Genomic DNA, 25,950 nt, shown 5'->3' with positions numbered 1-25,950 from the left:
CTTTAAGAGTGGACAGCCTCTTACGCACAAAGACTTGGTTGCTGGGCCCAGAAAAGGCTCAGACGCGCACCACCGACTCTGAGGAGGACCTCTGAGCCGGCACCCCGGTGCTGGCACAGAAGCCCATGCTCCCAGGGAGGGACCTGTGAAGGGACCACGGTGGCGGGAGGTTTCCTCAGTTCCCCACTATCAGACTGTCAGCTCCTACAGAAGCCTCTCCGCGGCAGGGCAGAGGTGACAGCCCCCGAGGTGACAACGCTCTGCCTGCCTAGGAGGAAGGGGGCGCCTCCCCTCGGCCTTCTGAGGCTTCGTTCAGCCCCTTCTTCCTCAGTGAGAATCTCCTGGGCCATTTTACTGTGTCAACTAAAACACCCAACTGTTCCAATTCCTGTCCAGTCTCAGTCTTTGAAAGGCCAGGATAAGGGGACTGGTGCTCACTAAGTGAAAACCAGTGAACTGCTGTCCTCTGCCGATTCTGAGGAGTGACTGTGGGCACTGCCCACAGTGGGCAAGAGGCTGATCCAACACGCTGTGCACTGCGCTCCCCTGCTCCCCTCGGCAAACGAGGGGCAGCTGCAGCAAGCAGGCCTGGCTGTGAGTGAGAACTGAAAGTGTGGGGCAACGTGCGAGTCCCTTGCAATGGCACTGGCTCAGCCTGCCCTTCACCTGAAAACCCAGCCAGGGATTGGGGACCACACACCTGTCCCAGACAAAGCACCAAGGCAACAAAGACTGGGGCTTCAGGCAATTGGCACGCTAAACATTGCTCAATTCCAAGAGGTACCTCAAAGCAGCCAGTGCCCAAAACAAACTACCACGGATTAGAACAAATATCAGACCCCCGAGAGAATTCTGAGCATAAGGATCCCCTGGTCCAGCCCTGGCTGGTGTGGCTCAGTGGATTGAGTGCTGGCCTGAGAACTAAGGGGTTGCAGTTCAATTCCCAGTCAGAGCACATGCCTGGGTTGCACGCCAGGTCCCCAGTAGAAGGCACAGGAGAGGCAACCCCACACTGTTGTTTCTCTCCCTCTCTTTCCCTTCCCTTCTCCTCTAAAAATAAATAAATAAAATCTTTAAAAAAAAAAATGCATTTCAGCTGTGGGTCCTTTGACTCCTCAACCACGTTATATCTGAAAATCATTTAAAACTTAGAAAAAGCATAGAAACTTAATTTCCCCTAATGATTTAATGCCAAATTATCATTCACCTTAAAAAAGAGAAGAAAAATCAAACGCATCCAGGAGACAATCAAAGAAAAGGAAGTACTCAAGAGGACGCCCACAGCGCCCCTCGCAGCGCGTGCATGGACAGTGCCAGAGGCGGCCGTGCAGGCCCAGGCGGGCCTCCCGGGGCGGCTCAGCTGCTGCGGCTCTGATTCTCCAGGGCCCAGCAGACGAGGACAATCAGGCTGGGCCAGTGGTCCGCAAGCTTCACCGCCCAGGACAACCAACCTCCTGGCTCACATGTCACACCTGCACCACAGAGGGCTGACCGCCTGGGGTCACAAGTAGATATTCTTTAAGCTCCTGGGGTGTCTCCAATGTGCAGTGAAGTTTGGGAACCACTGAGCTACCAAGAACAATACTGGACTACAGTGAGAGAAGACACAGGAGATTCAGCCTGTGACTCTGCTGAGTTCCTACCATCAACCCAACAGTCACAGAAGAGGGAGTCTCTACAGGCTGCGTTCCAGGTAAGGGGAAAACAGAGGGAAGGAACCAGTCTGGGATCAGCGCCCCTTCCTGCCCGCCTCCTGCACTGAAAACAACTGTCACCCCGTCTCGGGGTGCTGTCATGCTGTCACACCAAACAAGGGCACAGCGCCCCAGGTGGCACCTGGGAGCTCCACGCCGCTCCCCTCTCCGCGCCCCTCCCCAACACGCGCAGGGGCTCAGGGACTGGTGGTATTAGAGAGTCTACGTGTCAAGGGTTGAAGAAAGGCAATGTATTGAAAGAAAAGAGGAATAAATAGGGCCTTATGAAGGCCGAGCAACTGTCTTCTTGGGACTCCTAGTCAGTCATCTTTTTCATCGGATGATGGAAAGACTGTTTCAGCTCATCAAAACACGGCCAGTTTGTAAAGGTATCAAGTTCGTAAAGAAATCTGATTTTCCAACTTCAATGTACTATACCAAACAATGTTCTTCTATGATAATCTAGGCCAGAAGGGCTTTAAAGGTATTTAAAACTTAGTATCTTTAACTCTTTAATGAAAGCAGCTGCTGTATTAGCAAAAGGACCCCAGAGAAGTTAAACATTGAATCTCTTACAATCTGGACTATATTATAAATTCAGTTGTCCAAACTTCAACAGTTTTATATAAAGGCATCTTAAAGCCTTCATGCAATCAGTACCACCTCTTACAACTTAATAGTGGGAAAAATTACTTGACAGTTTTTTAAAACAATTATATCAATTACTCTCTGGTTAAATGTGAACATTTGCAGTAGAAAAGAATTAGGGCCTTTATAAAACACTTCTTTTTTTTTTTCAGTATTTTATCCCTCATAAGTTCTGATTTCTGGGTAAGAACCAGTACTTAGAGCAAATCATGGTTCCCACCCCTTTCTGACAACGGAAGGAAGACATGTCAATGGAACATATTAACATACCAAAGAAAAGGCAAGAACGGTGGTGCCAACGAGCAGGCAGTACACCCAACAGAACGAGCCCCGTAGAATGAGCCCTGGCTAAAGTGGCCGGAGCCAATGACTCATCACCTACTTTCTCCGCGGGCGCTTTCCGGGTTGGCTCGTTCCCTTGCGAAGATTTGGGACATCCCTCTTCCGCACGTGCTCCCCTCAGGTGGCTCTGCTTCAGCTTCTGTGCCCATGATGTTACAGCTTTACTACTGGAAAAGAGTGAGCCAAGATTACTCCTTCACACGTCACACTACACATGCGCAGATCCCGAGCCAGAGGAAGAGCCTGGAGGTGTTTTCTAACAGCCACAGGAGGGCGGACGTTTGTGGCTCCCTGAACGTCCTTTTCTAGCTCCTCATCACCGAAGGCAGAGGGAATGAGAAGGCCAACAGGGACTGACAACCCACACAGTCTGTGGGCAGGGAACAGAGCAAAGCCACATCGCGACCTCATCTGCTGCAAAAGCACAGAGGCTAATCGTCACGTGACTGATAGTTGTGCGTACACAAGACTGGTGTTGCTAAGGCTCCGAACCTTTAGATGACACGTTTCAGAGATAGAAAACTGAAAAGCTTGGGGAAACCACATAATTTTAAATGATTTTTTCTTTTATGAACATTCAGCTAGTTTCCTTTACAAAGTCCCTGGATCAATCAAAATGTCATTAAACTTACAAATCTCTTCTAACATATAAAAAACACAAAATCGAGTATGACTGTGTATAAATCTTTAAATAAGAGCTTATTTGCGCCAAACAGAGGACGTTTCTGGAAGCAAGATCTCAACAGACCGAGATCTTCTCGCCGTGTGTAACTTTTGATTTCCAGTTATATGAGTGTGTGACAAAATCCCACTGTTGACCCAGTCCTAGCCTACCATTCTCAGCAAGTGTACAGTGACTAGAAAACGGAGCAGACACCGTTCTGGCAAGGCCCCCCCGACCCCCCGGAGAGTCCAGCAGTCTTCTAACACTGCTGCCGCCATTAGTGTCTGACATGCTTTGTTTGTTTCCATTCCCACAGGCACTAAACAAAAGGCTTCAGTAAAACTGATAAATGTTCGAATACATCTCATTCCATTACAGTCCAACTAAAAGGAGCTTTATTTACTAGATTCTCAGTGTAATAAACAAGGAAAACTCCCTTCAAACGATGCAGAATTCAACTCACCTATTTGTTTTTCCGCAGTGTACTTCTGAAATCTTACTTTCACCGAGGAAACTGTGTTCGAATTCACCAGGAAAAATGTTAATATCTTCCTTTAAGGAGGCACCAAGCTCTTGGGGAGTGTGTATGTAGAAAAGCTTGTGTCTCACACCGTCCACGGGGGACGAGGCCTGCACGGCAGGCGCCCCGCACTGCCCAGCAGAGGCCGCCCCGTGCTCCATGAACTCTGGGGGGCCCTTCGACCTGCGGGCGTTTAATTCCGAGACACAAAAGGTCCCATAGCCACTGCTCACCGAGCTGCTGTCCACACTGCAGTCTGGTTGTGACGAGGATGTTTCTTGCTGCATTTCAGGTTCTTTTGACTTTGGGTAACTGAGAACAGATTCATTTCTGTCACTGTTTTCAGAAAAAAAACCCATTTGCCTTTCTGAAGTTATTTGTTTGTTTAAAGACCTTCTGTCATAGGAAGCCCACGAAGCATTCCTGCTCTGTAACTTGACTAAATTTTTTATCTCCTCCTGTATCCGCTGAAAATAAAAAGGCACAGGTTTAGGTCAGAAAGTATATGAAACATCACATTTTTATACACAAAGGTTCTGAAAGCAGTGTCCAAAGTACACTGCCACTCTGAAGACAGCATGTACATTTCTCTTTAGTGGGTAAGCACCACTGGTATAAAGTGCTTGTGGGTTCTTCTGCAAATCTTAACTCCAGAAAGAGGCTCGGTGTAAATAACAACTTACTTGAACTTGGCTGTGGAACTGTTCCTGCTGGGCAGCTATCTGTTCTTGGCACTGTTTTTCCACCAAACTGAATAGTTGTAACCACCTGGCCTATTAAATGATACAATATTTTAGTTAAAAATCATTTTTAACTTAATAGTTCACAGAAAAATCCCTCCAGGGGGAGAGGGCCTTTTTAAAAAGTGTATTCCTAATATAAAATTTGTCAGCTGAGTTAAAGAGCCATAAAACCACATTTAATGCAAAAATACCAGGACGCAGGCTCGGGTACCCCTTCTTGGGGGTGACCGTGAAGGTCTGAGTGAGTCCCACTTCTCAAATGGCCTCCGCGTTTGGTGTCCTCTGCTGCTATCTCACATCAGCAGTGGGCAGGTGACCTTGTATATTTTGCAAGATCCTCTTCCTTTCCCTGTAACTGCCAACAATTTTCTTCAATACTAACTTGTACTCAAAAAAGAATCCCACATCTTAAAACAAGAAATTGCTTGGTGTTACGAGATTTTAACCCCGAATTTATCTTTCTTAGAGTAAAAATCCCTTTTAAAAATCAGATATTGTCATGTTTTAAAGCACAACAGCTGGAAAAGGGATGAAAAAATGACTGAAGGACTCTAGTGGCCTGAACTCCGCCCAGTCTCTTTCAGGCAGGGCCCTCCTGCTCCCCGGGGCAGTTGGCGGTCTTGTAGCAAGACTAAGCTGGGGCACGGCAGGAAACGGGCATGGCATCTCCACAGACTGAGCTGGCCCCACGGCTGTCATGCTTTCAGTAACAGGCCCAGCGCAATAATTCGCAATGCCAACCAGGAGCTACCATGGACACCGGCCTCCCTGTTGGGCTCCATCCACCTTCCCTCCTGTCACCCCTTGCAGGGCCTGCGAGATCTGGCTCGGACACGCCTCCCAGCTCCCCCTCATAGCTCGCTCCCTCGCTCAATACACACTAAACTCACTGGCTTCTTTCTGTCCCCCGAACACGCCCAGCTGTCTCCCACTTCAAAAGCTCTGTTCTTGTTGGGCCGCTACCTAGAAAGCTCTCCTCCCAGACCCTACACGCTGGCTTCCTCCTGTCCTGCAATCCCAGCTTAGCTGTCACCTTCGCAAAGCGTTTCCCAAACCATCCTAACAGCTCCCCTCTCCCTTGTCACCCTGTTCACTTCCTCCACAGCACAGACCACAATCAGGAAGGATGGCCTTTGCTCAAGGTGTTAACTTCTCTGGCCCCCATCCCAGCCCCACTTGAGCTGCAGCGCCACGACACGGCCAAGGAAAGGGCGGGCAATCCGGAGTACAGCAAGGTGAGTGCGTGGTGTGCAGAGACTGTGTGCATGCAGCCGGGCTTTTCCAGGCCCCACAGACTGCACAGCCAGGAGGCCCTGCCGGCTGAGGGCAAAGCCGCTCAGAGAACCCTAATGGAGCAGAATTAGGCTGAAACCTGTGTAACAGTATTCAGGTGAAGGGGGGGACCTCAGGACTGGAAAAGGAAACCTTCAAAGCGAACTATGAAAGTACCGATAGGAAGTGTTAATTCTAAACCGGCTAACTCCAGGACAAGATAGGCTAGATCAAATTAGGTTCCTTATGGTCTCAACTTACCTACAATATAAACTATCTTATAGTAATCTAAAGAAACAGGAATAAGCAAGCAACGGTTTTCTCACTAAGCTATATGAAACCCAAGCAACACATTAGGGTTATTTTTAATCTGATAAAGTGACATCACATGAAACTAAATTACAATAATGATAGAATAACAATTTACATAACAAAAAAGATTATGTGAGGCACTTGATATTAATCACATCCTTATTATCATTTTCTCACTCAGGATGCAGATGAATAGAGCTTATTCAGGATATAAGTTAGTGTAGAATTTCTTCTTCCTAGGCCGATTTTATCATTAATATTTTAATTTTAAATAAACTAATTTAAGAACATTATAAATGCAGTGAATAACATTAGTCACTTAACTATTAAAAAGGGCTATTAGTCATTTCAAGCTAAAACAGTTACCACCACCCGCATCTTCCGCTCGGCCGGAGGAAATGGGCACCTAGCTGGTGTTCTCCTGCAGGCAGTCTTTGGGCGCCGACGGCCAGAAGGGGAGCCCGCAGGCCAGCACCCACCCCACGGGCTCCGACCTCCTGGGCCTGACTCCCAGCACTCCGCTCAGCCCGTGTGGTCCTGAACAAGTCTGTGCCCGTTTGCTGACTTACCAAATGGGAGTGACCGCTCAGAGAGGGCTGAGGTCAGGAGTTCAGATCTAAGTCGGGTGCACATAAAGCAGCAGTCTCAGGGGGAAACGGCATCATGGACACCTGTGAGGTCACGGTGGTCACAACGGTGGGGGGTCGCTACTAGCATTAGTGGGCTGGGCCCAGAGATGAAGGATTGCCCTGTGTCCATTTTTTATTATAAAAATCATTATTTTTTGCAGTTTCAAGTCACCAAGTTGTCCAGAAATGCACCTACTAAGACTCAGTTTGTTTCACAACTGTATCAGAAACTGGTCACTGTTTCAGAAATCCTGTCATCGACTACGGTCCTGCGTCATTGGTAGGACTGGGCCGCGCCACCTGTTTAGAGCAGTGGCCTCAGGCTGAGTCGGCACAGAGGCGCACGCCAGGCTGCCTTCTAAGGGGGATGGGCCGGAGTCCTTACCTACTGAAGTACACATGGTCTTATTATAAACCACCTTCATCCTCCTTTATAGCACAGTTTGGACACTACAGTTTTTTTAAGTAGGTGCAGGCAGATTATGTTATCTGCAAATTTCATTTCAGAATGCTTTGTTCATATTATTTTATCTTATTTTTCACTGATTTTAGAGAGAAAGGGAGGGAGGGAGAGAGAGGAAGAGAGAGAGGAAGGGACAGAGAGAAAAACGCAAATTTGTTGTTTCACTTGTTCGTGCATTCATTGGTGGCTTCTTGCACGCAACCTGACCAGGGATCGATCCGCCACCTTGACATATTGGGATGACGCTCTAACCAACTGAGCTGCCTGCCCAGGGCCACTCATGTTATTTTTTAATTGTTATAAGAAGAAGGCTTTGGCTCTAATAAAGGAGCATACCGCTGAAAAAGAGTGGCCCCTAGAATGCCCAGCAAACAGACAATAAATGATAGCCAGCATTACTGTTATATATGATCAACAGTGCTAAATAGTTCACATGATGAAATCATTAAACAATTAATGATGTGCTTTACAAATTACTTTTCTTTTTTGATCATTTTCTTTTGAAAATTGTTCGAATACAGTTGTCTCCATTTTCCCACCACCACTTTCCCCCGTGCCACCCCACCCCCGCTTTTAAAATTTCTTACAAATGTGAAAGTGGAAAAAAAGTCTCAGAATCACAAAAATATTAGCAAGTATTTAGAAGACTGTATGAAAGTACAATATTTCTATGTAAATGTGCCAAAGATTCTTTCCCAATCGAATCAAAACAACCTTCCCAAGTTAAGCAGTGATGAATTTAAGAACTGCAGGAGACAGGCTTTAACAAAAAGAAAAAGCCCGGCCGAGCGTCTACAGGGAAATCGGACCTGCGCACTCTGAGTGTCACAGTGGAGAGTAGTCCCGCACCAGTGGCAGAGCAATCCCTGCCTCTCGCGCTTTCTGAACACTACACTAAATGCTCCATCAGAGGCTTCTGTCTCTGTATCCAACAAAACTACTATAAAACACACAAATCAAATTTGAGAAATTTTACTGAAATGGCCAGACGAATATTTCATATTGTCAAAGAAATATCTTAAGAAACTCTTCACTGAATAATCAATTCCATGCCTGCATTACAAAAATTAAGTAGTCCATCATTACTGCACATGGAAAGAATAACACGAGTTAGTGCTCCAGCCCTGGCCGGGTAGCTGGTTAGAGTGTCATCCCGACACGCCAAGGCTCCGGGTTCGATCCCCGGTCAGGGCACAATCACCTGATGAATGCATGAATAAGTGGAACAAGTCGATGTTTCCCTCTCTCTCCCTTCCTATCTCTCTCTAAAACTAAATAATTTTAAAAATTATGATTCTAAAAGTATGATTAGCATTTAAAACAAAATCTCCTATACTCTAAAGAAAGACTTTAATAATAATGTTTTATACATTTCTATTAAGCATTACCAAATCTAGCCTTGGAAAAGTCCATCTTGGGCATTATTCCATGAAGCAAAATGTATACATACAAAGTATTCTCTTAACTAAGTTTTTATATCACAGTTTAACCTATGGACCATGCCCTGAAAACTCAATGTAACTCAATGTAGAAGCCTTAACTTGTAAAAGTCTTTTGAATGTTCTAATTTAAGTTTTTCAAAGTGATGACAATCCCGTATTAGTTACTTAAAACATCAGGATCCATGATAGCATTGATAACTTTCAGCGTCTCCAAACAAAGACATTTTAGTTCACATTTAAAATATAACTTAGTGTGTCTAATCGCTAAGATATTGTTCAGACATGCTTTTGATCATCGTTCTCACATTCATCCAATGTTATCACCCAGTTAATAGACTCGGTCACTTTAGTAATAACTTCAGTGCCATGCTCTTCAGGGTGTAAACTCTTAATAGTTAAGAGTTTAGTCATTTAGTGGAGACGTGTTTATAGTTACTTTACAATCCCAAAACCAAAACCAAACCAAACGAGATACCTCACAGCTTTTCCACAGATCCGAGTCGGTCTTCCCACTGTTCTGGAGCTCTTGCATTAAAGAGGTCAGGACTTCAGCGCTGCCTTGAATTGCAGACGGTCTGGTCTTCCCTGAGAAAGAGGACACCCCATTTGTACTAAGGTGGGGACTACTTCTGTTGAAACATAAATAATTCAAATGGTTTTCTTCATTCTACCAATGTGTTGAATAATTCAGCAGTTCAAGATTTAGCAGGGTAGTACAAAACCACTGACATTTAATCCTTCTTAATGGCACCTCATTTGTTGAAAATCTGATTCCCAAGTTTGTCCACAAAAGAAAAATAGCAGTAAAAAGACAGACAGCATTTAATTTTTTTCAAGAACACAACAGAAAGGCCTTTTTCAAAAGTGGGAGACCACTCGGAAGTACCAACAGGAAATGAAAGTTTCTGCGAAGTAATAAGAAACACCTCCAGCTTCGGTGATCTGAATTACTGCCCGGGATTGTTTACTCCCCTGTAAGAGCAGCTCTTTATGGTCATGGAGATTCTTTCCCCGCTGCCCAGAAAGAGGCCGAGTCTTGTTCATTGGATCCCTCTAATTGGGTGTGATAAGCGGATGCTTATCTCTGCACATCTTTGAATAAAAGTTGTGCCAAGCAAATTAGAAGCAAATATCCAGGACGAATTTAGCCTATTCAGTGTGTAAAATACCACTGATTCTTTCCAGGAGAACTTGTTTTATAAAAGCACAAGAAGCATAATTAAGGATCTTAAAATTTATTTAAATTCCGTTTTCATTTCTTTATTGATACTCTGTTTCACAAAGAATTTGTAAGAGAGTGGACACTAATGCAAATAACAGCAAAACAGAATTAGGATCAAAGGAAATATCAATAAAAATTCAAGGGAAAGGACAGAATATGTTGTACTTAAGAGGCTTATATTAATCAAGTTGAATTTTGCCCAATTTATCTGCAGTCACAGGGAAAAGGGAGGCAGGTTCTGTTATAATTTTCATTAGGAAGGAACACTCAAGTTCCTCCCAGCAAACACTAGGTTCTAAAAGGGTTTTCTCCTAGAAAAGGGCAACACAGGAAACAGAACACAGGGCCACCTTTCAGCAAGGGGGTCCAGGTGACCCCCGCAGGCATCCCTTCCGGGCCCTTTCCCACGTTTTTCCCCTTACCCTACTTTACTTTGCGCTTCCTCCTTTTATTTTACATATTTGCATAAGCTGCCTTAAACTCCTCCTGAGGAAGGCAGGGAATGAACAAGTTTTTAAAGGAATTTATTTATTTATAATACACAATTTCTTTTCCTTAAAGCTTCTTATTGTTATTCTATTACAGTTGTCCCGATTTTCCCCCCTTTGCCCTCCTCCACCCAGCCCACCCCCTGCTCCCCCAGTCCATCCCTACACTGTTGTCCACACCTGTGGGTCATTCACACCTGCTCTTTGTCCAGCCCCTCCCCTTCTTTCCACCACTACCCCCTCCCCTCCCATCACTGTCAGTCTGCTCCATGTTTCCATGCCTGTGGCTCTATTTTGTTCATTAGCTAGTTTTGTTCGTGTGAGTCCTCCTAGGGTGAGACCCTACGGTATTGGTCTTTCGCTGGCAGGTTTACCTCACTTGACATAATTTCTTCAAGACCTACTGTGTGTGGAGGCATTTGCCCCTTTGCCGGTGGGCCCAGACTGCTGTTTTCGCTTTACTGTGCCTGCTTTTTATAGTTGGCATCCTCTAATAGTACCTGCCTCTTTGCCGTTTTTAAGCTACTTCAAATTTAGAAACTAAATAATCAAGCTTGTCAGACTTTGTACAAAATCAGAACAAACAGACTCTGATTAAAAACAAACCAAATGTATTATAGTTTAAAAAGAAATGGCCCTGGCTGGTGTGGTTCAGGGGACTGATGGTCGGCCTGTGAACCAAAGAATGGCCATTGTGATTCCCAGTCAAGGCACGTGCATGGTTGTGGGCCAGGTGCCCAGTAGGAGGCGCACAAGAGGCAACCACACATTGATGTTTCTCTCCCTCTTTCTCCCTCCCTTCCCCCCTCTCTAAAAAATAAATAAAATCTTTTTTAAAAGATGCACTGTTTGACAGCATCTACTTTTTCAACTTAGTCTGTTTTTTTGGTTTTTGCTTACTTCCTAGCATTGAACTTTAATTGCTACTTTCCAGGCTGGAAAGAATCTAATTTGGAGCTAGTTCTGCAATAGTAACATTATTTGTCTTGTTAACTTAAAAATGCAGAAACAATATTTAGGCAACTAAATTTTTTAAATATTCTTGTAATTTACTGAAAATGAAAAACGTATAAGAACATTACAACTGGCAAAAACAAGTCCTTTTTCACAATCATCCCTGGGCAAAAGCACACACCTCTGGCAGAAATAAAAAACGTGGGCGGACTTAAACTCTTCTTACCTGTCCCTCAACAGTTCCCGATTATGTTGATATTTTGTTTGTTTGTTTTTAATGTAAATCAGTAACTATGACACCATTTGGATAAATTCGTAATCCATGCAAATAATTTTGATTTGTTAATACAGTTTTTTAAAAAATCTATCTATCCCATTCTTACCTATTAGTATTTAAGTTCAGTCCAAGAGAGTAGGGAGAATTTTTTATATCAAATTCTACAGAAGATGAAGTTTTTTGTAAGGGTTTCACCAAGTCAAAGTCTTCCATAGCGTACGGAAATTGTTATGCTCTCTTATTTCAAAGTGTAGGTTCTTTCACCGTTTGAAGAAATTGAGTCCGCGTCATCTTCAGAGGCTTCACCGTCTACAAGCATTTTCAGTTGCTAACATTCAGAACTGTGAAATATCCTACGCTCCCAAGAGTCTGAAAATGAACGGGGGAAAAGGTACTACTGAAAAGCCACTAAACCTGGCAACTATCTTCCTGTTAGGAGTTTGGAGACCTCGACCCCACGATAGGAGCTACACTAAGGACAGCAGCATCATTCCTGATGGCCAACGTGCAGAAACCCCCGACTGTCCGTCAGCTGATGACTGGGTGAACAAATGTGGTGAATCCATATAAAGGGATCTTTTTCAGCCATAAAAAGGAGTGAAGTAAAAAAAAATGTAAGAATGAAATGAAGTGCGAGGACGTGCTACAATGTGGATGAGCGCGCTACAATGTGAAAAGAGCCGGAATCAGAGTGCTGACGGTTGCACGACTCTGCAAATACACTAAAGACCAGTGGACTGTATACTTTAAGAGAATGAATGCTATGGTATGTGAACTAGATCTCAACTTTAAAACCTACAATAAGGTGATCTGCAAAATAACATCATCTTCTCTGGGTAATATTACAGAATGTATGCGTTCGGTAGTCAAGGTTCTAGACACAGTGTCACCAGGTAACAACTGGAATACTTCCATGCCTGGTCCGTTTGCTCCAAGAATCCTTGCTCGTTGGGTTATCCAGTGGATAGACGCATGGGAACTGCTTGCGCTCTAATGTGGAACCGCAACCGGCCGGTTAGCCGGTTGGCCGCGGCGGCCTCCCTCCGCGGGAGGCGAGGCTGCGCGGAAGGAGCGCGTTTGCGCTGCGCGGCCCTGTGGACCGGGCGCACGCGTTACTTCGGGAGAGAGAAACTCTTTCCCCGACCCACGGAAACCGAACTGACGCTAGGTACACAGAAGCACACTGGCTTTAACGATACACCCCCTTCTTGGGAAAGTCACGTATTACGAAAACATTTTTAAAAAGCAACAGAAAAAGAAAACCTATGCTGCTTACACAATGGGAAGTTTAGGGAATGAAACCGAGCGAAATTATCCAGCATTCCGGTTCCTCCAGGTTCCCACTCGCCATGGCCTGGTTTTACAGAGCACAGCCGCGAAGCCGTCGTCTCCCAAAGGACCCACGGCCTTCAGGGACCGGTGCGGGCGCCGAGGGAAACCCGACCGAACTCGGCGGGCTCCTCCCCAGCGGCTTCGGCCGTCGCCGACGACAAATGGGGCATTGAAAACGCCGGGGGCTGCACTTTCCACCTGGCAAGGAAAACACCTGGATTCAAACCCCCTTTGCTCTTCTACCAGAAAAACAAGCTCTCCAGGGACGAGGATCCGCCACCCGTCTCTTCTTTCCCGGCTGAGATCATCCGGACGCAGGGCATCCAGGCGGAAAACCACTTTAAACGCAGTGATGTCTCTCCACCCGGGGGGGGGGGCGGGGGGGCGGGGGTTGAAGGGATGGGGAAACCCCGAAACACAATGCGAAAAAAAAATTTTTAAAGAAAACTTCATGGAGATAGGTAGAAGCACAGACACATTTTTATATTTCACGGCAACAAAATATGACGCTTTTGGTCCCCCTTCCCACTAGGAAAAAAAAAAAAAAAGGCTGATCGGGGTCTGCGGCTGCTATGTACGTTCGCCTGCAGCTTTGCGCTGCTGGGAGGCTGATGGGGAAGGCAGAGCTGATTGCAGAGGTTTGGAGGCCGGATCCTGACATTGTCGCGCTCACAGCCAGCCCTCAGCCACTGGTGCGCGCTCTCAGGTCAGAGCGACAAGGCAAGGGAGAACCCACGCAGTCGCCTGACTGGCAGACCGTACGAAAGCCATCTTTCCGCTAACTACAATCTTGACTTCTAAAGTGAGCGCAGGCAGCTCCTCAAAAAAAAAAAAAAAAAGGGGGAGATCCCTCAAGACCCCCGCCCCTCGGGGAGAGACGCTCTGCGATTGGGCCACGCGGGTGTCACTCAAGGGCACCGACTCCAGAAAAGGCGCACGGCCGCAGGCAAAGCCCCCACACGCCAGAGGACTGTGGTAGGGTACGTCGTGCGGCCGCCGTCTTCCCTCGTCCTGGCCCATCAGTACACTCAAGGCTCCTCTAAGGCCGTGTCTTCTAAGTCGCGTCCCCTGTCCCCCGAGACCAGCAGTTCCCGCAAGCTGACGACCGCTTACCTGGCCGCCGTTCCAATTCAGGGTCGGGCGAGCGGCCTCTCGCGACCGTTAAACTTAAGGGAGCGTGCGCGCGCCCGGCGCCTTGCCTACGATTGGCTGCTCGGAACGGGGCGGAGACCACCAAGCCGCGGCGCGCGCCCCTACTCCCTCTCTCTCCTGTACTCCCGCAGAAGAGGGAGGTTCGATGCCTGGGAACTGGGTGGGCGGGGCTTATGTCAAATTCTCTCTTCTGATTGGCTGTCTCGCAGCTCGACGGCTGCCACGCGGGAAAGAACCCTCAGCTTCCCGCATGCGCAGTTCGTAAGACTGAGCCTCCGGCAAGTGAGGGAAGCCGCAGCTGGAGTACGGCGCGTGCGCGCAGACTCGAGATAGTGATCGCGATCGCTGTTCTGCGTTGATTGTGGTTCCCCCTAGAACTTTGGGGGCGGAGGCCAATCCCGGGGCCAGGTAAGTGTCTGCGGAGAAGCCAGTCACTCCGAAGGTTGCCCACGATTGGCAAGGGCTCTGGAGAGGAGCGTGGGTAATCCGGACGCCTTGAGTGTCCCAGTTTGAGTCCCTGAGTCGCGCAACCAACTGATCGGGGGCCCTGCTGGCGGTTGGGTGAAGCAGGTCCAGAAGCCTGAGCTAAATTGTCCGTGGACCTGGTTTATTCTAGGCTGTTAGGGGGCCCTGGGGCTCTTCGAGGACTGCAGTGGGGGAGGGAGTGGAAAGCCCACGGCCCTGGAGAAAACAGCTCCCACCGACACCAAGGACGAATGCAGTGATCCTCAGGGACGTGTTCAGAGGAGCCTTACGGCGCCCTTAGCACACAGCAGGGTTGATTTAGGCCTGGCATATAGTAGGTGTCGGCATTGTTCTTGCCAGGTCTTTCGAAGGACTGCAGGGACCCCGTGCCCCTCCCTGTGGGCCCCCAGCTCATCTCATTCGCTCTGCTCAGTCCCCTTGCTTCAGACTAGTTCACTGTGAGTTACTTCCAGCGTGGCCTATCACTTCGATGCACTTGGTCCACCTAACCAAAGTCAAATTATTTTTTGTCAGTACATGGCTGTTTTCAGTGAACATATTTCATATCCACCCCCAAAAACCTGTGCAGTTTTCGCATTAGTTTCAGTTGACCACAAAATCTATTATTTGAGACAATGTAGACAGAATGTTCAGTCACAGAAGTGTGAATTCCTGAGACAGCGCACCCCGGAAAGGTGTTTCCTTACAAGAAAAATATTAACCCCCAAAGCAGATAGTGGGAATAATTAGTTCTTTAACCCTGCTGGAGACAGATGGTTCATCTCTTTCGCTACAAAATCAGATGGGCTTTTTTAAATTTGAGAGTGTTATTTTGTTTTGTTTTGGCAGTGGGATTTTAGGTAATTTTTTAAGCTATTAATGTCTTAATAATAAACCAATATGCTCAGGAGCTAGTAATATTCTGATTAACCTAGTTATCTTGTTAACCAGTTGGTGCAGTGAAATATTTTGGAATGGTCTTAACACTGTATGTCTTAACCTAGGTTAAGCTCCTTGGTAGGGTCTAAATTAAAAAAAAAAATCAGAGTGGAAATTGACTAATTGGACTAGAGAAAAGAAATGCCTTTTTCAAAGCGTTATAAACAGCTAGAAAGGTAGTTTTTCAAGTCTATAGAAATTCTTTATGATTCTAGAAAACAGACATAGAAAGCTTCAGAAATTCCCGTAAATATATTAAGTATAACTGTTCATCTAATCTAAACCTACCCCCCATACCGGAGATTTTACTACTTTTATGGCCTTGTGAGGGTATGATTACCATATGATTTTATCATAACATCAGATTGCCCAAGTGTCTCTCTTTTGTCTTGGTCTTTACATTGACAGCTTTATAGTGGAGATCTTTCATATTGATTGGGAGAAGGTTAAGCTATTCAGTAATAGCAGCTGCTCTGGGCTTGAGAAATTTAGTGTCTGTTAACCGGGGTGTTACTTTGTTTCATTGATTTTTGTATACAAACAGTTTGTCATCTGGGAGAGCAGTTCTCCACAGCAAAAGATGAGGAATTCTAAAACTTTCAAGCTGTAGTTTAATTATTAAATACAGGATCCCTGGCTGGGAAGCTCAGTTGGTCAGAGCATCATCCTGATAGACCAAAGGTTGCAGGTTCGATCCCCAGTCAGGGCTCATACAAGAATCCACCAATGAATGCATGAATAAGTGGACCAACAAATCGATGTTTCTTCCCCCCCAAAATCAATAAATAAAAGTGTTCTTTTAAATGGAAGGAAATGATAGGCACACACTTAATATGGGTTTTTCCACCTGTCCTGGCCTTCATGACTTTCTCACTACATTGGTTAGTCCCCGAACACCTCCGTTTAAACCAGGGCTCTGGTTTCCACCTTCGACTCACACCTGTTCGGAAGTCAGGCTGTGTTCTCGGCATCATAATTTTCTCCCTGGCACCTTTCACAGACCACAATTATGACCTCGCCAAACACATGTCTTTGATAATTTCAGGGTTGCCAGGTACTTCTTAAATGGGACCCTACCAAGTAAAATGCCCGTCAGGTCACTATTCTGGGAGCCTTTTCACTCTGAGCTCTAAAGCGAAAGCCCACGGAGTGGTCCGTCTGCACAGTGGGTCTGTGGGTGAGGCCACAGTGTGCCTGGTGTGTCAAGAGGTTCCCGAGCTTTGTAGTTTAGGGATCGAAAGAGCTGATCGCTTTACATTTATGGCCGCATGAATGCTTTTCTTTTTTCTCACCCTGGGTGGTATTACCTCCAATCTGCAGATAAGGAAGAGTGGCCAGAGGTGAGCAGGGGGTCGAGACATTGACGCGGGTCAGGCTGACCACAAAGCAGGACAGCCTTCCAGGGGCCACAACAGGAGAGGCGGAGGCAAGGAAAAGTTGAGGGGCTGGGGAAAGAAAGTTCTGGAGATGTTAGGGAAGGTAAAGAAACAAGCCGGAGGAAGGACCGATTTAGTTTCAAGACATGGACTAGCTGCTGCTCCTCTACGATGAGTGTTTCTGAAACAACCCGCCCGGGCAACCTGCTCGCTTTCTTTGTACCCAGACAAACACGCGGCGTCATTGTGCTAATAGAGGTTGGGAGACTGGGGGGCGGGGGGGCGGGGCGGGGGGGGGGAATGTACAGTGTTCTTATTGCTGCTTTTTATGTAGTTCTGATTTTAATAATGTAGGTGATAAATTACAAAGTTCAAGTTACAAAGTTCCTGTTAGATGCCATAAATAGGACAGGTGTAATTCCCTGTGGGTTCAGTTTCTGTTCAAAAAAAAAACTGAACGGGATGCTGTTACTGCAGGAATTGAAAGCTTTTCTCTTTATCTGCCTGCTTGCTTCCTTTTTGTCTCTTGAACTGGGGAGCAATAAGCCTATTAAAGTCAGACAGACCCAGAGTAGCCTCCTCTTCCTCTTCCCCCCAAATCCAAGGTAACAGCTCTGCGTTTCCGGCTCAATCCGTGTTGCTTGTCTTCTTTGAGAAAGAATTCTCTGAACACTTACTGTGGGTGAAAGGCGCTTTATCCCCCGAGCCTAGGAAAGGACGGGGTCTGTTCCAGGCCTGAGCCCCGTCCCCCGGGCTTCGGTTTTGGGAGGTGTTCAGCTCTCACGAAGATTTCAGGCAGCTAGCAAGGGAGGATGAGCCGAGTGTGAGAGGCAGAGGGAGGCTGCCTTATCTTCACTCCTCTTCTGCAGGGAGCACCAGAACGCACTTGAAACATGAACTATTACTAAGCATTTGTCAGAAAACCCTCCTCTCGCTTAGCTTCTGGTGCCATCAGCTGGCCATTGTGACTTTGCAGAGCTACAGGAGCCAGTCTGTTCAGGCCCGTGTTTGGCCCTGCACCGCTGGTGAGGGCATCGTTGTGAGGCCTGTCCTTTTATCTCCTTATGGGGGAGGGGGGAGAAGACTTAGCAGCAGTCAGCACTCCAGAATTCTGGTCTCGGCTTCTTACATATTATAAACATAAGCAACCACAGCTTGTGACCGTGTCTGTCTGAGCAGCCGGAAGGACTTGCTAATTCCTGTGTCCTAGGACAAAGCTTCTCAGACCTGGGGAGATGCCTCTGAGTCAGCTGAGGATCTTCCTGAACGCAGGTTCTCCTTCAGGTCAGGGGCAGGCCCGCGTTCTCCATTCCTAACCAGCTCCCCAGTGGCACTCACTGTGGCTGCTGCTCTGTGGGCAGGGTCCCAGAGCTACGGCGTCCGGTACCCCAGCCACTAGCACGTGTGGCTCATCCACACTAACCGTGTTGTGCGCGTGAACGCAATCTAGAGCTTGAGTCCCGCGTATAAAAAATAACTTGAGAAATGCATCTGCTTGACAGGCCTGGAGCTGTTCCTGTGGCTGCTAAGGTTGGGGCGCAGACGCGAGGGAAAAGGGTCACCGTGCTTTCCATCTGTCTGAGTGTGGCAGTCGGGGGGGGGGCGGGGGGTGAAAAAGTGAACAAGTGAAATTATAAAAATATCTGATTTTTCTATTGATGACATGCAGAAATAATATTTTGGATATATTTGGGTTAATATATTAAAGTGTCAAATATATTTTTAGTATAGTAAAATTAACTTCCTCAGTCTCTTTTTTACTACTTTTTTTCCCTTTTTTCCCTCTCTTTAACGTGACTACTAGAAGATGCGGAGTTTCACACGTGGCTTGCATTCTGTCTGTGTCAGACAGCACCGTTCTAGGACATTACTGCATTAGAAGCCAGCGCTTTGGGTGTTCTTTTTCCAGGTGACCCGGTTCCTTAATCCCCTTGTTACTGTCTCGCCTTCTCCGTTCACCCAAATCAAATCAACGTGCATGTCATTCTCTTCCCTGTGTGTTTTCACCCGCTGCTCTCCTTCCCGCCGCCTCCACGTCTGGCTCCAGCATCCGGATCCCGGGGCCCCCACCCAGCAGCAGACCATCCTAAGGGCCTCGCTCAGAGCCCGTCTCTGTGCCCCCGAGTGGGCTCTGGGCCCGCAACAGTAGCCTCCCCTGGGAGCTGGTCAGAAAGCGTCCCAGGTCCTGGTGGCCCAGGATCTTATCTCACATGGTCCCCAGGGGATGTGTCTGCCCACAGAAGGGTGCCCCGTGGGAGCTTGAAAGTGACCACCCTTCCTAAAGCTCCCATTTCAGTTCGCCTCCACACCTGTTCCTCCGCTTGGTTTTGATGGCATTTCTGCAAGGCAGCGTGCCATGCAAGGTGTGGCTAAGAGAAACTAGTACTCTTCCCTTCCTAAAAAAGTAGTTACACAGTGCATTTTAGGCAAATGACGTCCAGAAGGTGAGTCCAGAGACGGAGGTGCTGTGCCTTCCTGCAGATGGTTCTGGCCGCCTTTCTGGCTCAGGCCCCCGGGAGAGGCGCTGGCGCCCCTTTGCTGCGCTCCAGAGCACTCGGGCTGCCAGTGGGGCCAGCTTCACTCACTGTCTGGTTTAAATCGGTGACTTTTTGCCCCAGTCACAGCCACATGATGTCTGTCCCACCGAGAGCCTGCCTTGGTCAGGGGTGCATGTGGAGGCCCAAGGAGGGAATGTGTGCTGGCCACATCCAGGCCAGGAAGAGAGGCACCCGATAGAAGCAGGACCCACGTCCCCATTCCCAGCCCTCCAGGTGACCGGGGCCATAGGAGAGCGTGGACCACAGCTGTGGAGCAGGTTACCCACTCTGCTCTGGCCTGTCACACTTTCGGACATCTCAACTCTCTCTTCCGCCCCTGGCTCTGTGGGGGCCTGAGGCCCGGCCTGGCTCATAGTAGGTGTTGAAAATATCATTGAACAGATGAGCATTCCCTGTTGTGAAGGCCTGACCCCTGTTGTCTCTAACGTGACCAAGTGGGAATGGCCTGGGCCGTGCAAGGCTGTAACCTAGACTGCCATCGGCTCCTCAGTGCAGAAGCCGCCTACGAGGAGCCGGGGCTGACAGGAAGTGGGGGCGGGAGCCAGCCCGGAACAGGGCTCCCCCTCCCAGAAAGGAATTAGAGCAGAGCGCCACCGCCTCGCTGGTTTCCCCTTACTCACACTTCTGGGTCCCATTTTTTTTTTTTAATGTCACGATGAGCTCTCATTTCCAGTGCTTATTGTTCCCCAAAGACTTCAGGCTGCTCAGCAGGTATCACAAAAACTGAAATCCAACCTGCAGTCCTCCCTGCGCTTCGGGAAGTGGGGCCACGGGTGTGTCTGTCACTGGCAGATGTCATTGGCGTAGAGCCAGCGCTCCAGGAGATGCTAAAAGTATCTGGGACCGTCCGATTGGCTGTTGGAATTCGCCGTTAGACAAAGCAGCCAGTCACTGAATGCTGGGGACCTGCCTGAACTGCGGGTGGGTGGCAGACCCTCCAGTGAGCGTGTCAGCTCTGAAGTAGGACAGAGGTAGGGGTCGGAAACACACCGGGCTGATGACAAAGCAGCCGCTGAAAGTACCCTCCTCCCCGCCCTTTGTCTGGGGGTTTCGCCTGTCTCAGACCTGCTTCCTTTCTTTGTCGCCAGGCTACAGCCCAGTGCTGTCCTGCCTGGTCGGATTCGCCAACTAACGGAAGAGAAACCCCAAGAGAGGCGTGGGCTGGTGTTCATGATGAATCCGATCCAGGGGCTGGACGCTGTCTGGTGCCCACAGGAAGTGCGTTCTGGGGGCCACAAGCAGAAGTGAGGCAGGGAGGGAGGCTCTGGGCATGCACACAGTCCTCTGTAGGGAAGTGGAGCCTTTGTTGCAGCAACCCCAGGGCAAGTGCCCAGTGTATCGTTCACCTCCGTTTCTGAGGACACTCTGAAACATGTCCCGCACAGTAAACGAAAGCTGTATTAAAGTGCCATCTTCGTGCGCACACTGTTTCTGAACATAGCTTTTCACAGCCAGGGAGCACCTGGCCGCACCTCATGGCTGTCTCCCACCGGGGCTGCCACCGTGCTGAGCACCAGGCCTGCGACCGAGGAGGTAGGAGGTCAGACCATGTGTCGGCCGCAGAACCGAAGACTCGAGTGTTCGCCTCCCACAGACGTGGTGGAGAGGGGAAGACTGCTTGCTGTGCTGTCCTGCTAACAGTGACCCGTATCTCCTCCGCGGTGTTGCTGTCCTGGTGATGAGACACGTGGATGTAGAATCACAGGACACGCACACACTCGCGAGGAAACCACACTGAACTGCGTGCCGGCACGGCCTCCCCAGCGCATCCCCAAGGTCATGTGGGCGCAGCAGGTGTGAGCGGGTGACAGGCACACAAGCAGAGGGCAGACCTGGGGCCGCCGTCCAGTGGGTGTTCACTCAGGAAGCTGGCTTAGTAGGACTCCGGTGCTGTGTTAGAGACCTATTGTCAGGAGCTCCCCTTTACGAGGTTTCCAGTGGAAGAGGTAGCTACTTAGAGCCGTGTAAGAAGCAGTCGAAAAGAGCGGTGTCTGCTTTAGTGCCCACATAATCATCCATCGAGAAGCATCGCCAAGTGGCCTGGTCGTGGTTCCCATAATCCATTGGGTGCAGGGACTTTGCTAGAAACCAGCCAGACGCCTTCAAAGGCATCAGCAAAAGCTCTTTCAAAAACACATCTCTCCCTGAGCTGTAAGCCAGTCAGGGGTGGGGGGGGGAGAGGGCGGGAGGGCCCTCACCTGTTCCATCTCCGGATGAGAAACTCGGCCCAGGCTGGGACTCGCCCCACTCACGTGCTGATGGTTGACAGGTACCACCTTTCCAGTCCTGCTGCCTCCCTGCCCCTGGACGGAAGCAGGGCCAGGGGGCCCACTGCGTCCTCCCAGCTGCGCCTCAAGTCGTTATTTAAATCTTATTATCACTTTCTTTTTGACTCTCTTCTCTCTCTGATGAGACAGCTCCACGAAGACAAGAGTGTAGCTCTGTTTGACCTCACACGGCTCACAAAACACCTTGCCTGCTTTTTTGATGCGCCAGGAACCTTAATAAAAGTCATCTGGCTTGGCGGTTCTGGTGGCGCGTCCCCGCTGGACCACGGTGTTGGCGGTGTGGCTGAGGGAACAGATGTTCCTATTCAGACCCTATTCAGGAAATGGGAAACGCTGAAAAACGACAGTCAGGACACTGACTGGTAGTGACACCCACTGTGTCAGACTGTGAGGCTCACTGGGCCTGCTCCGTCTCGCGGCGCACGTCAACTAACTACTAAAACTCTACGACACACCAAAAAATGTGGTTTTTGCCAATCTGACAATAGGCATACTTTTTGATTCCTTCACACTGGACGGCTGTGGTCATTTTTTATTCGGGAATGAGGTCAGAGCCCCTGAGTAAACAGCCAGGTAGTGCGTGTTTTAAACTTCCCGGGGCACGCCGGTGGGAAGTCGCCGAGGCGGCCAACTGCGTGCTGCGGCCTTTGCCTCTGGCGTCCAGACGCTCTCCAATGCTCAAACCCTGGCTCCTGCCCCATGTGAACTTCGGTATTTCCTTATCAAGTGACAGCCCTTTTCTTCGGAATGTCACACTCCACACCCCCCTCCTGAGAACACAGCACCTCTGGGTGCTCTGGACATATTCTCGGTCTGTTATAAGGAAATACTGACCAGCTGGCAGGGCATGTAGTGCTGAGCCAGCAGCCGATGCTGGGGACGGGCACGTGTGGCCAAATGACCTGTCCTCACTAATGTCCCAGACCCTCCCGCAGAGCTGGGTGCTCACCCCCTGAACCGTTGTGTGAAAGGCTGAGCTGGAGCCTGATGCAGGGCCGGAGAGCAAGTGCGTCCTTCTGAAAGGCTGTCCTTCTCTCTGGCGCAGGTCCTCGATGTGCAGAGCCTCTCCGTCCATGAGCACCTCGGGTTGGTTTCGCCTTCCTACGCCCCTGACCAGGACGGGCCCTGGGCCATGGGGACGCCAGCTGGTGGCACTGTTATCCCCCAGAGCAGGGGTCGCTGCAGTGCAGCTGGCAGGCAAGAAGGACCACCCTGTTCTGCTTCCTCTGGATGAAGGTGAACTTGAAGAGCAGTTTGTGAAAGGACATGGTCCAGGGGGCCAGGCAACCAACAAGACCAGCAACTGCGTGGTGCTGAAGCACGTCCCCTCCGGCCTGGTGGTCAAGGTAGAGGAAGAGAAGCCCGGGGGCGGGGGGCTGAGCGCACTGGAGGGCAATGCAGTCCCATCCCCTGTCCTGAGCATTTCTCCCGGGGCAGAGCGTCCTCCCAGGGTCCTCTGGGGCTGGGCTCTTGCCACCCTCCTCTAACCGGGCAGGCAGCACGGCTCCTGTACAGCCTTGGCTGCCAGTGGCCGCAGCAGCACCACGGCAGCTCAGGTCCCCGAGCAACTCTGCAGGCGTCGCCTCCCAGTCCTCAGCATCCGGCTCCTCTCCACCCTGGAGGGGCACACGAGGCGGGAGGCACAGGGAGATGAAGTAACCTGCCCCGGGCCCGCCCACAGCCTGCCTTCTGAGCCCTGCTCTTCATGGCCGGCTCTCCGAGCCCAAAGCATGTCACTTAAAAGTCCCAACCACTTTCCTCTTCCTCCTTGAAAAAGTGTCATTTCTGAGCAACAGGTAAAATTCTGAAACCCGACCTACTTTTTGTTCTCACCTATTTTATATAACTTACTCCAAATGCACACCCCGAGTTCACAGAAGTCCCCTTCCCCCGTGAGCTTTGCGCGGAAGGCACGTGCCCCTGGCGCGGAAGGCACGTGCCCCTGGCGCTGAGGTGGCACACACAGGGGCTGTGGTCGGCCGACCACGCGGAGCGGGTTTCCTCCTTCAGATGGAGCTCGCCCTTCCTGCACCCCAAGGGCTTGCTCCCAGCACCAAGCTGGGCACACCAGTCGGTGTTTTCAAAACCATCTTGGGACTTGAAGTGGTTTAGAGGCTACCGTTGCTGCTGAACGAAACAGCACTCCCAACTAGGAAACAAGCCCCCGGAAAGGCCCGGGTGGTGGCGGGCAGGGGGAGGGGTGGCACTTTCCTTCTGTCACTGACCCCCGCCCCCCATCTGCAGTGCCCAGGGAGGTTAACGGCTCCGGGGTCCTGACCAGAACACCCATGGTCCCCAAGTCACAACCCTTCTCTCCCACAGTGCCATCAGACAAGGTCGGTCGATCAGAACAGGAAGATAGCTCGGAAAATCATGCAGGAGAAGGTGGACATTTTTTACAACGGTGAGAACAGCCTTGCTCACAGAGAGAAACGAGAAGCAGAGAAGAAAAAGCAAGAGAGGAAAAAAAGAGCCAAGGAAACCCTGGAAAAAAAGAAGCGACTTAAAGAACTCTGGGAGTCCAGTACACATGGCCACGGGGAGAAGCCAGGAGGTTGCGACTGAAAGGGCCTGCGGTGCTTTCTAGGAACGGCGTGGGGCAGTCGTCACCTGCATTGTCACAGGGCTTTGAACTCGATTGTTTGGACAGGTGGAAAAGACAGTTTTCTGAACGGCAGACTGACTGGGTGAGTCGGGAGGCACTGAGTGTAAAACCGAAACACAAGGACGTCACCACTAGAGGACCATGGCTGCTCGGGGCGGACAGGCGGCGTCACTGCGGGGTAGCTGTGGCGGCCTGCAGCTCTGTTCTTGCCCTGGCTGGCAGGGGCAGGGTGTCGCCGTTTTTTAAGCTGTGCATTTGTGTGATTGTATCTTATTTTATTCTCAAAGGTTTCAAATAAAAATATTTTTTTTAAGTACAACTATTGCCCTGGCTGGTGTGGCTCCGTGGGTGGAGCAGCAGCCTGCGGACAGAGTCCCAGTCAGGGGTCGTGCCTGGCTTGTGGCCAGGTCCCCAGGTGGGGGCGTGCAAGAGGCAACCAATCGACGTTTCTCCCACACCTCCTCTTTCCCCATCCCTTTCCCTCTCTCTGAAAATAAATAAAATCTTTTTAAAAATAGAGGAACTTGTATTTTTAAAAATAAGTAGGACTATTAATAAGGTCCATTTTTATGAACTGTAAAATTGAGACAAACATAAATAGCCTCTAGGGCCACCTTGTCACCCACTGGGAGGTCCTTGCTCGGTGATCCTTAGAAGCCACTCAGCTTCGTGTCAGAACAAGATGGCAAAGACTACAGGTTATCAAGTTAGTTGCCCCATCGGCCGATTAGACCACGTGACCACGTAACCTCGGATGTGGACACATGAGTACCATTCCCTGTATGTTGACTTCCGAGTAGATTTCTGAGAGATGAGGTTCCAGAAACCCGATTTGTGTGCACATTTGCTCACCACCACCACCTTCCTTTGTCCTGACGGTCGTTTGGGGTTGTTTCGGCAAGGTTAGTAGGCTGGCTCGTTAGGATACTTCTCAAGTTCATGTATAAACCAGGTGGGGAAACCCGAGAGGTAACAAGGCTGCTGTCAGACACAGGGCCTCCCTCTTTTCTGCACCCAGAAAAATTTACCTGTACAGCAGCCAGTCACAGCTCTCTCACCTTGGCGAGACCTGGTCCGGAAGGGCAAACGCTCCACACGAGGCTCTCTCAGAGACACAGACTGGCCCACAGACCTGTCACAGCTGGGACTGCCTCACACCTGCAAAACGGCCCCCACCCCTTCCCAAATGACTGCCCGTCCCACCGGGAACAATGGCACCTCTGCCCTCTGGCTTCTCAACAGGCCCATCGCTACCCGGTGTGTCCGGCCCCAGAGCAGGGAAACTTCCAGCGAGCACCTACGGGGTGAGCTTGAGTTTAGGGCAACGTGGCATGAAAAACAGATTCCTGTGATGCCCCCAGATGCTCACAGGGTAGGCACCTCAAGACTGAGGAGCTCCTGACTGCGGGGAGGGGGAGGCAAAGAGTGAAGTCAGCGACCGCTTTTCACCGCTGTCCCCGCGTTCTTTCCTGGCGGGCACTTACATGCGCTGCAGTTAAAAGCCACCACCACGCGACCTCATGACGCGGCAAACACAAGCGCCAATCACACACGTTCCGGTCAGG

At 49.4% G+C, this 25,950-nt stretch overlaps 2 protein-coding genes across 9 annotated transcripts in view; one reads left to right on the top strand and one right to left on the bottom strand.

Moving 5' to 3' along the window:
• MPHOSPH9 (M-phase phosphoprotein 9) overlaps nucleotides 1-14,284 on the bottom strand; it is a 44,820-nt gene extending 30,536 nt beyond the window's left edge. For 2 of the 7 annotated variants that reach the window (XM_045200823.3, XM_045200828.2), the window contains exons 1-7: nucleotides 14,116-14,283; nucleotides 12,947-13,200; nucleotides 11,777-12,039; nucleotides 9,205-9,358; nucleotides 4,552-4,641; nucleotides 3,812-4,335; nucleotides 2,725-2,851 (exon numbers count right to left, since the gene is read on the bottom strand). In XM_045200823.3, the coding sequence (XP_045056758.2) occupies nucleotides 2,725-2,851; nucleotides 3,812-4,335; nucleotides 4,552-4,641; nucleotides 9,205-9,358; nucleotides 11,777-11,883 (1,002 nt within the window). In that variant the 5' untranslated portion in view covers nucleotides 11,884-12,039; nucleotides 12,947-13,200; nucleotides 14,116-14,283. Of the gene's footprint in view, nucleotides 1-2,724; nucleotides 2,852-3,811; nucleotides 4,336-4,551; nucleotides 4,642-9,204; nucleotides 9,359-11,776; nucleotides 12,040-12,946; nucleotides 13,201-14,115 lie in introns of all 7 variants that reach the window. The other 5 variants (XM_045200824.2, XM_053928693.2, XM_024567109.4 and 2 more) reach the window with 5 other exon arrangements.
• A 101-nt stretch (nucleotides 14,285-14,385) lies between these two features.
• MTRFR (mitochondrial translation release factor in rescue) lies at nucleotides 14,386-24,981 on the top strand. Of its 2 annotated transcripts, XM_045200829.3 has the most exons (4): nucleotides 14,386-14,562; nucleotides 18,739-18,843; nucleotides 22,826-23,126; nucleotides 24,103-24,981. In XM_045200829.3, exons 3-4 carry the CDS (start codon nucleotides 22,833-22,835, stop codon nucleotides 24,343-24,345), a joined length of 537 nt encoding a protein of 178 aa, XP_045056764.2. In that variant the 5' UTR covers nucleotides 14,386-14,562; nucleotides 18,739-18,843; nucleotides 22,826-22,832; the 3' UTR covers nucleotides 24,346-24,981. The 2 variants fall into 2 exon arrangements, with proteins under 2 accessions (XP_045056764.2, XP_024422950.2); XM_024567182.4 differs by lacking the exon at nucleotides 18,739-18,843 and having other exon boundaries at nucleotides 14,390-14,562; nucleotides 24,103-24,978.
• Nucleotides 24,982-25,950: the final 969 nt, after the last annotated feature.

The sequence above is a fragment of the Desmodus rotundus genome, chromosome 7 (genome assembly GCF_022682495.2).
Source record: "Desmodus rotundus isolate HL8 chromosome 7, HLdesRot8A.1, whole genome shotgun sequence".
Taxonomy (NCBI): Eukaryota; Metazoa; Chordata; class Mammalia; order Chiroptera; family Phyllostomidae; genus Desmodus; species Desmodus rotundus.
The sequence above is the reverse complement of the archived record's forward strand: the minus strand, read 5'-3'. Positions and strand labels throughout refer to the sequence as shown.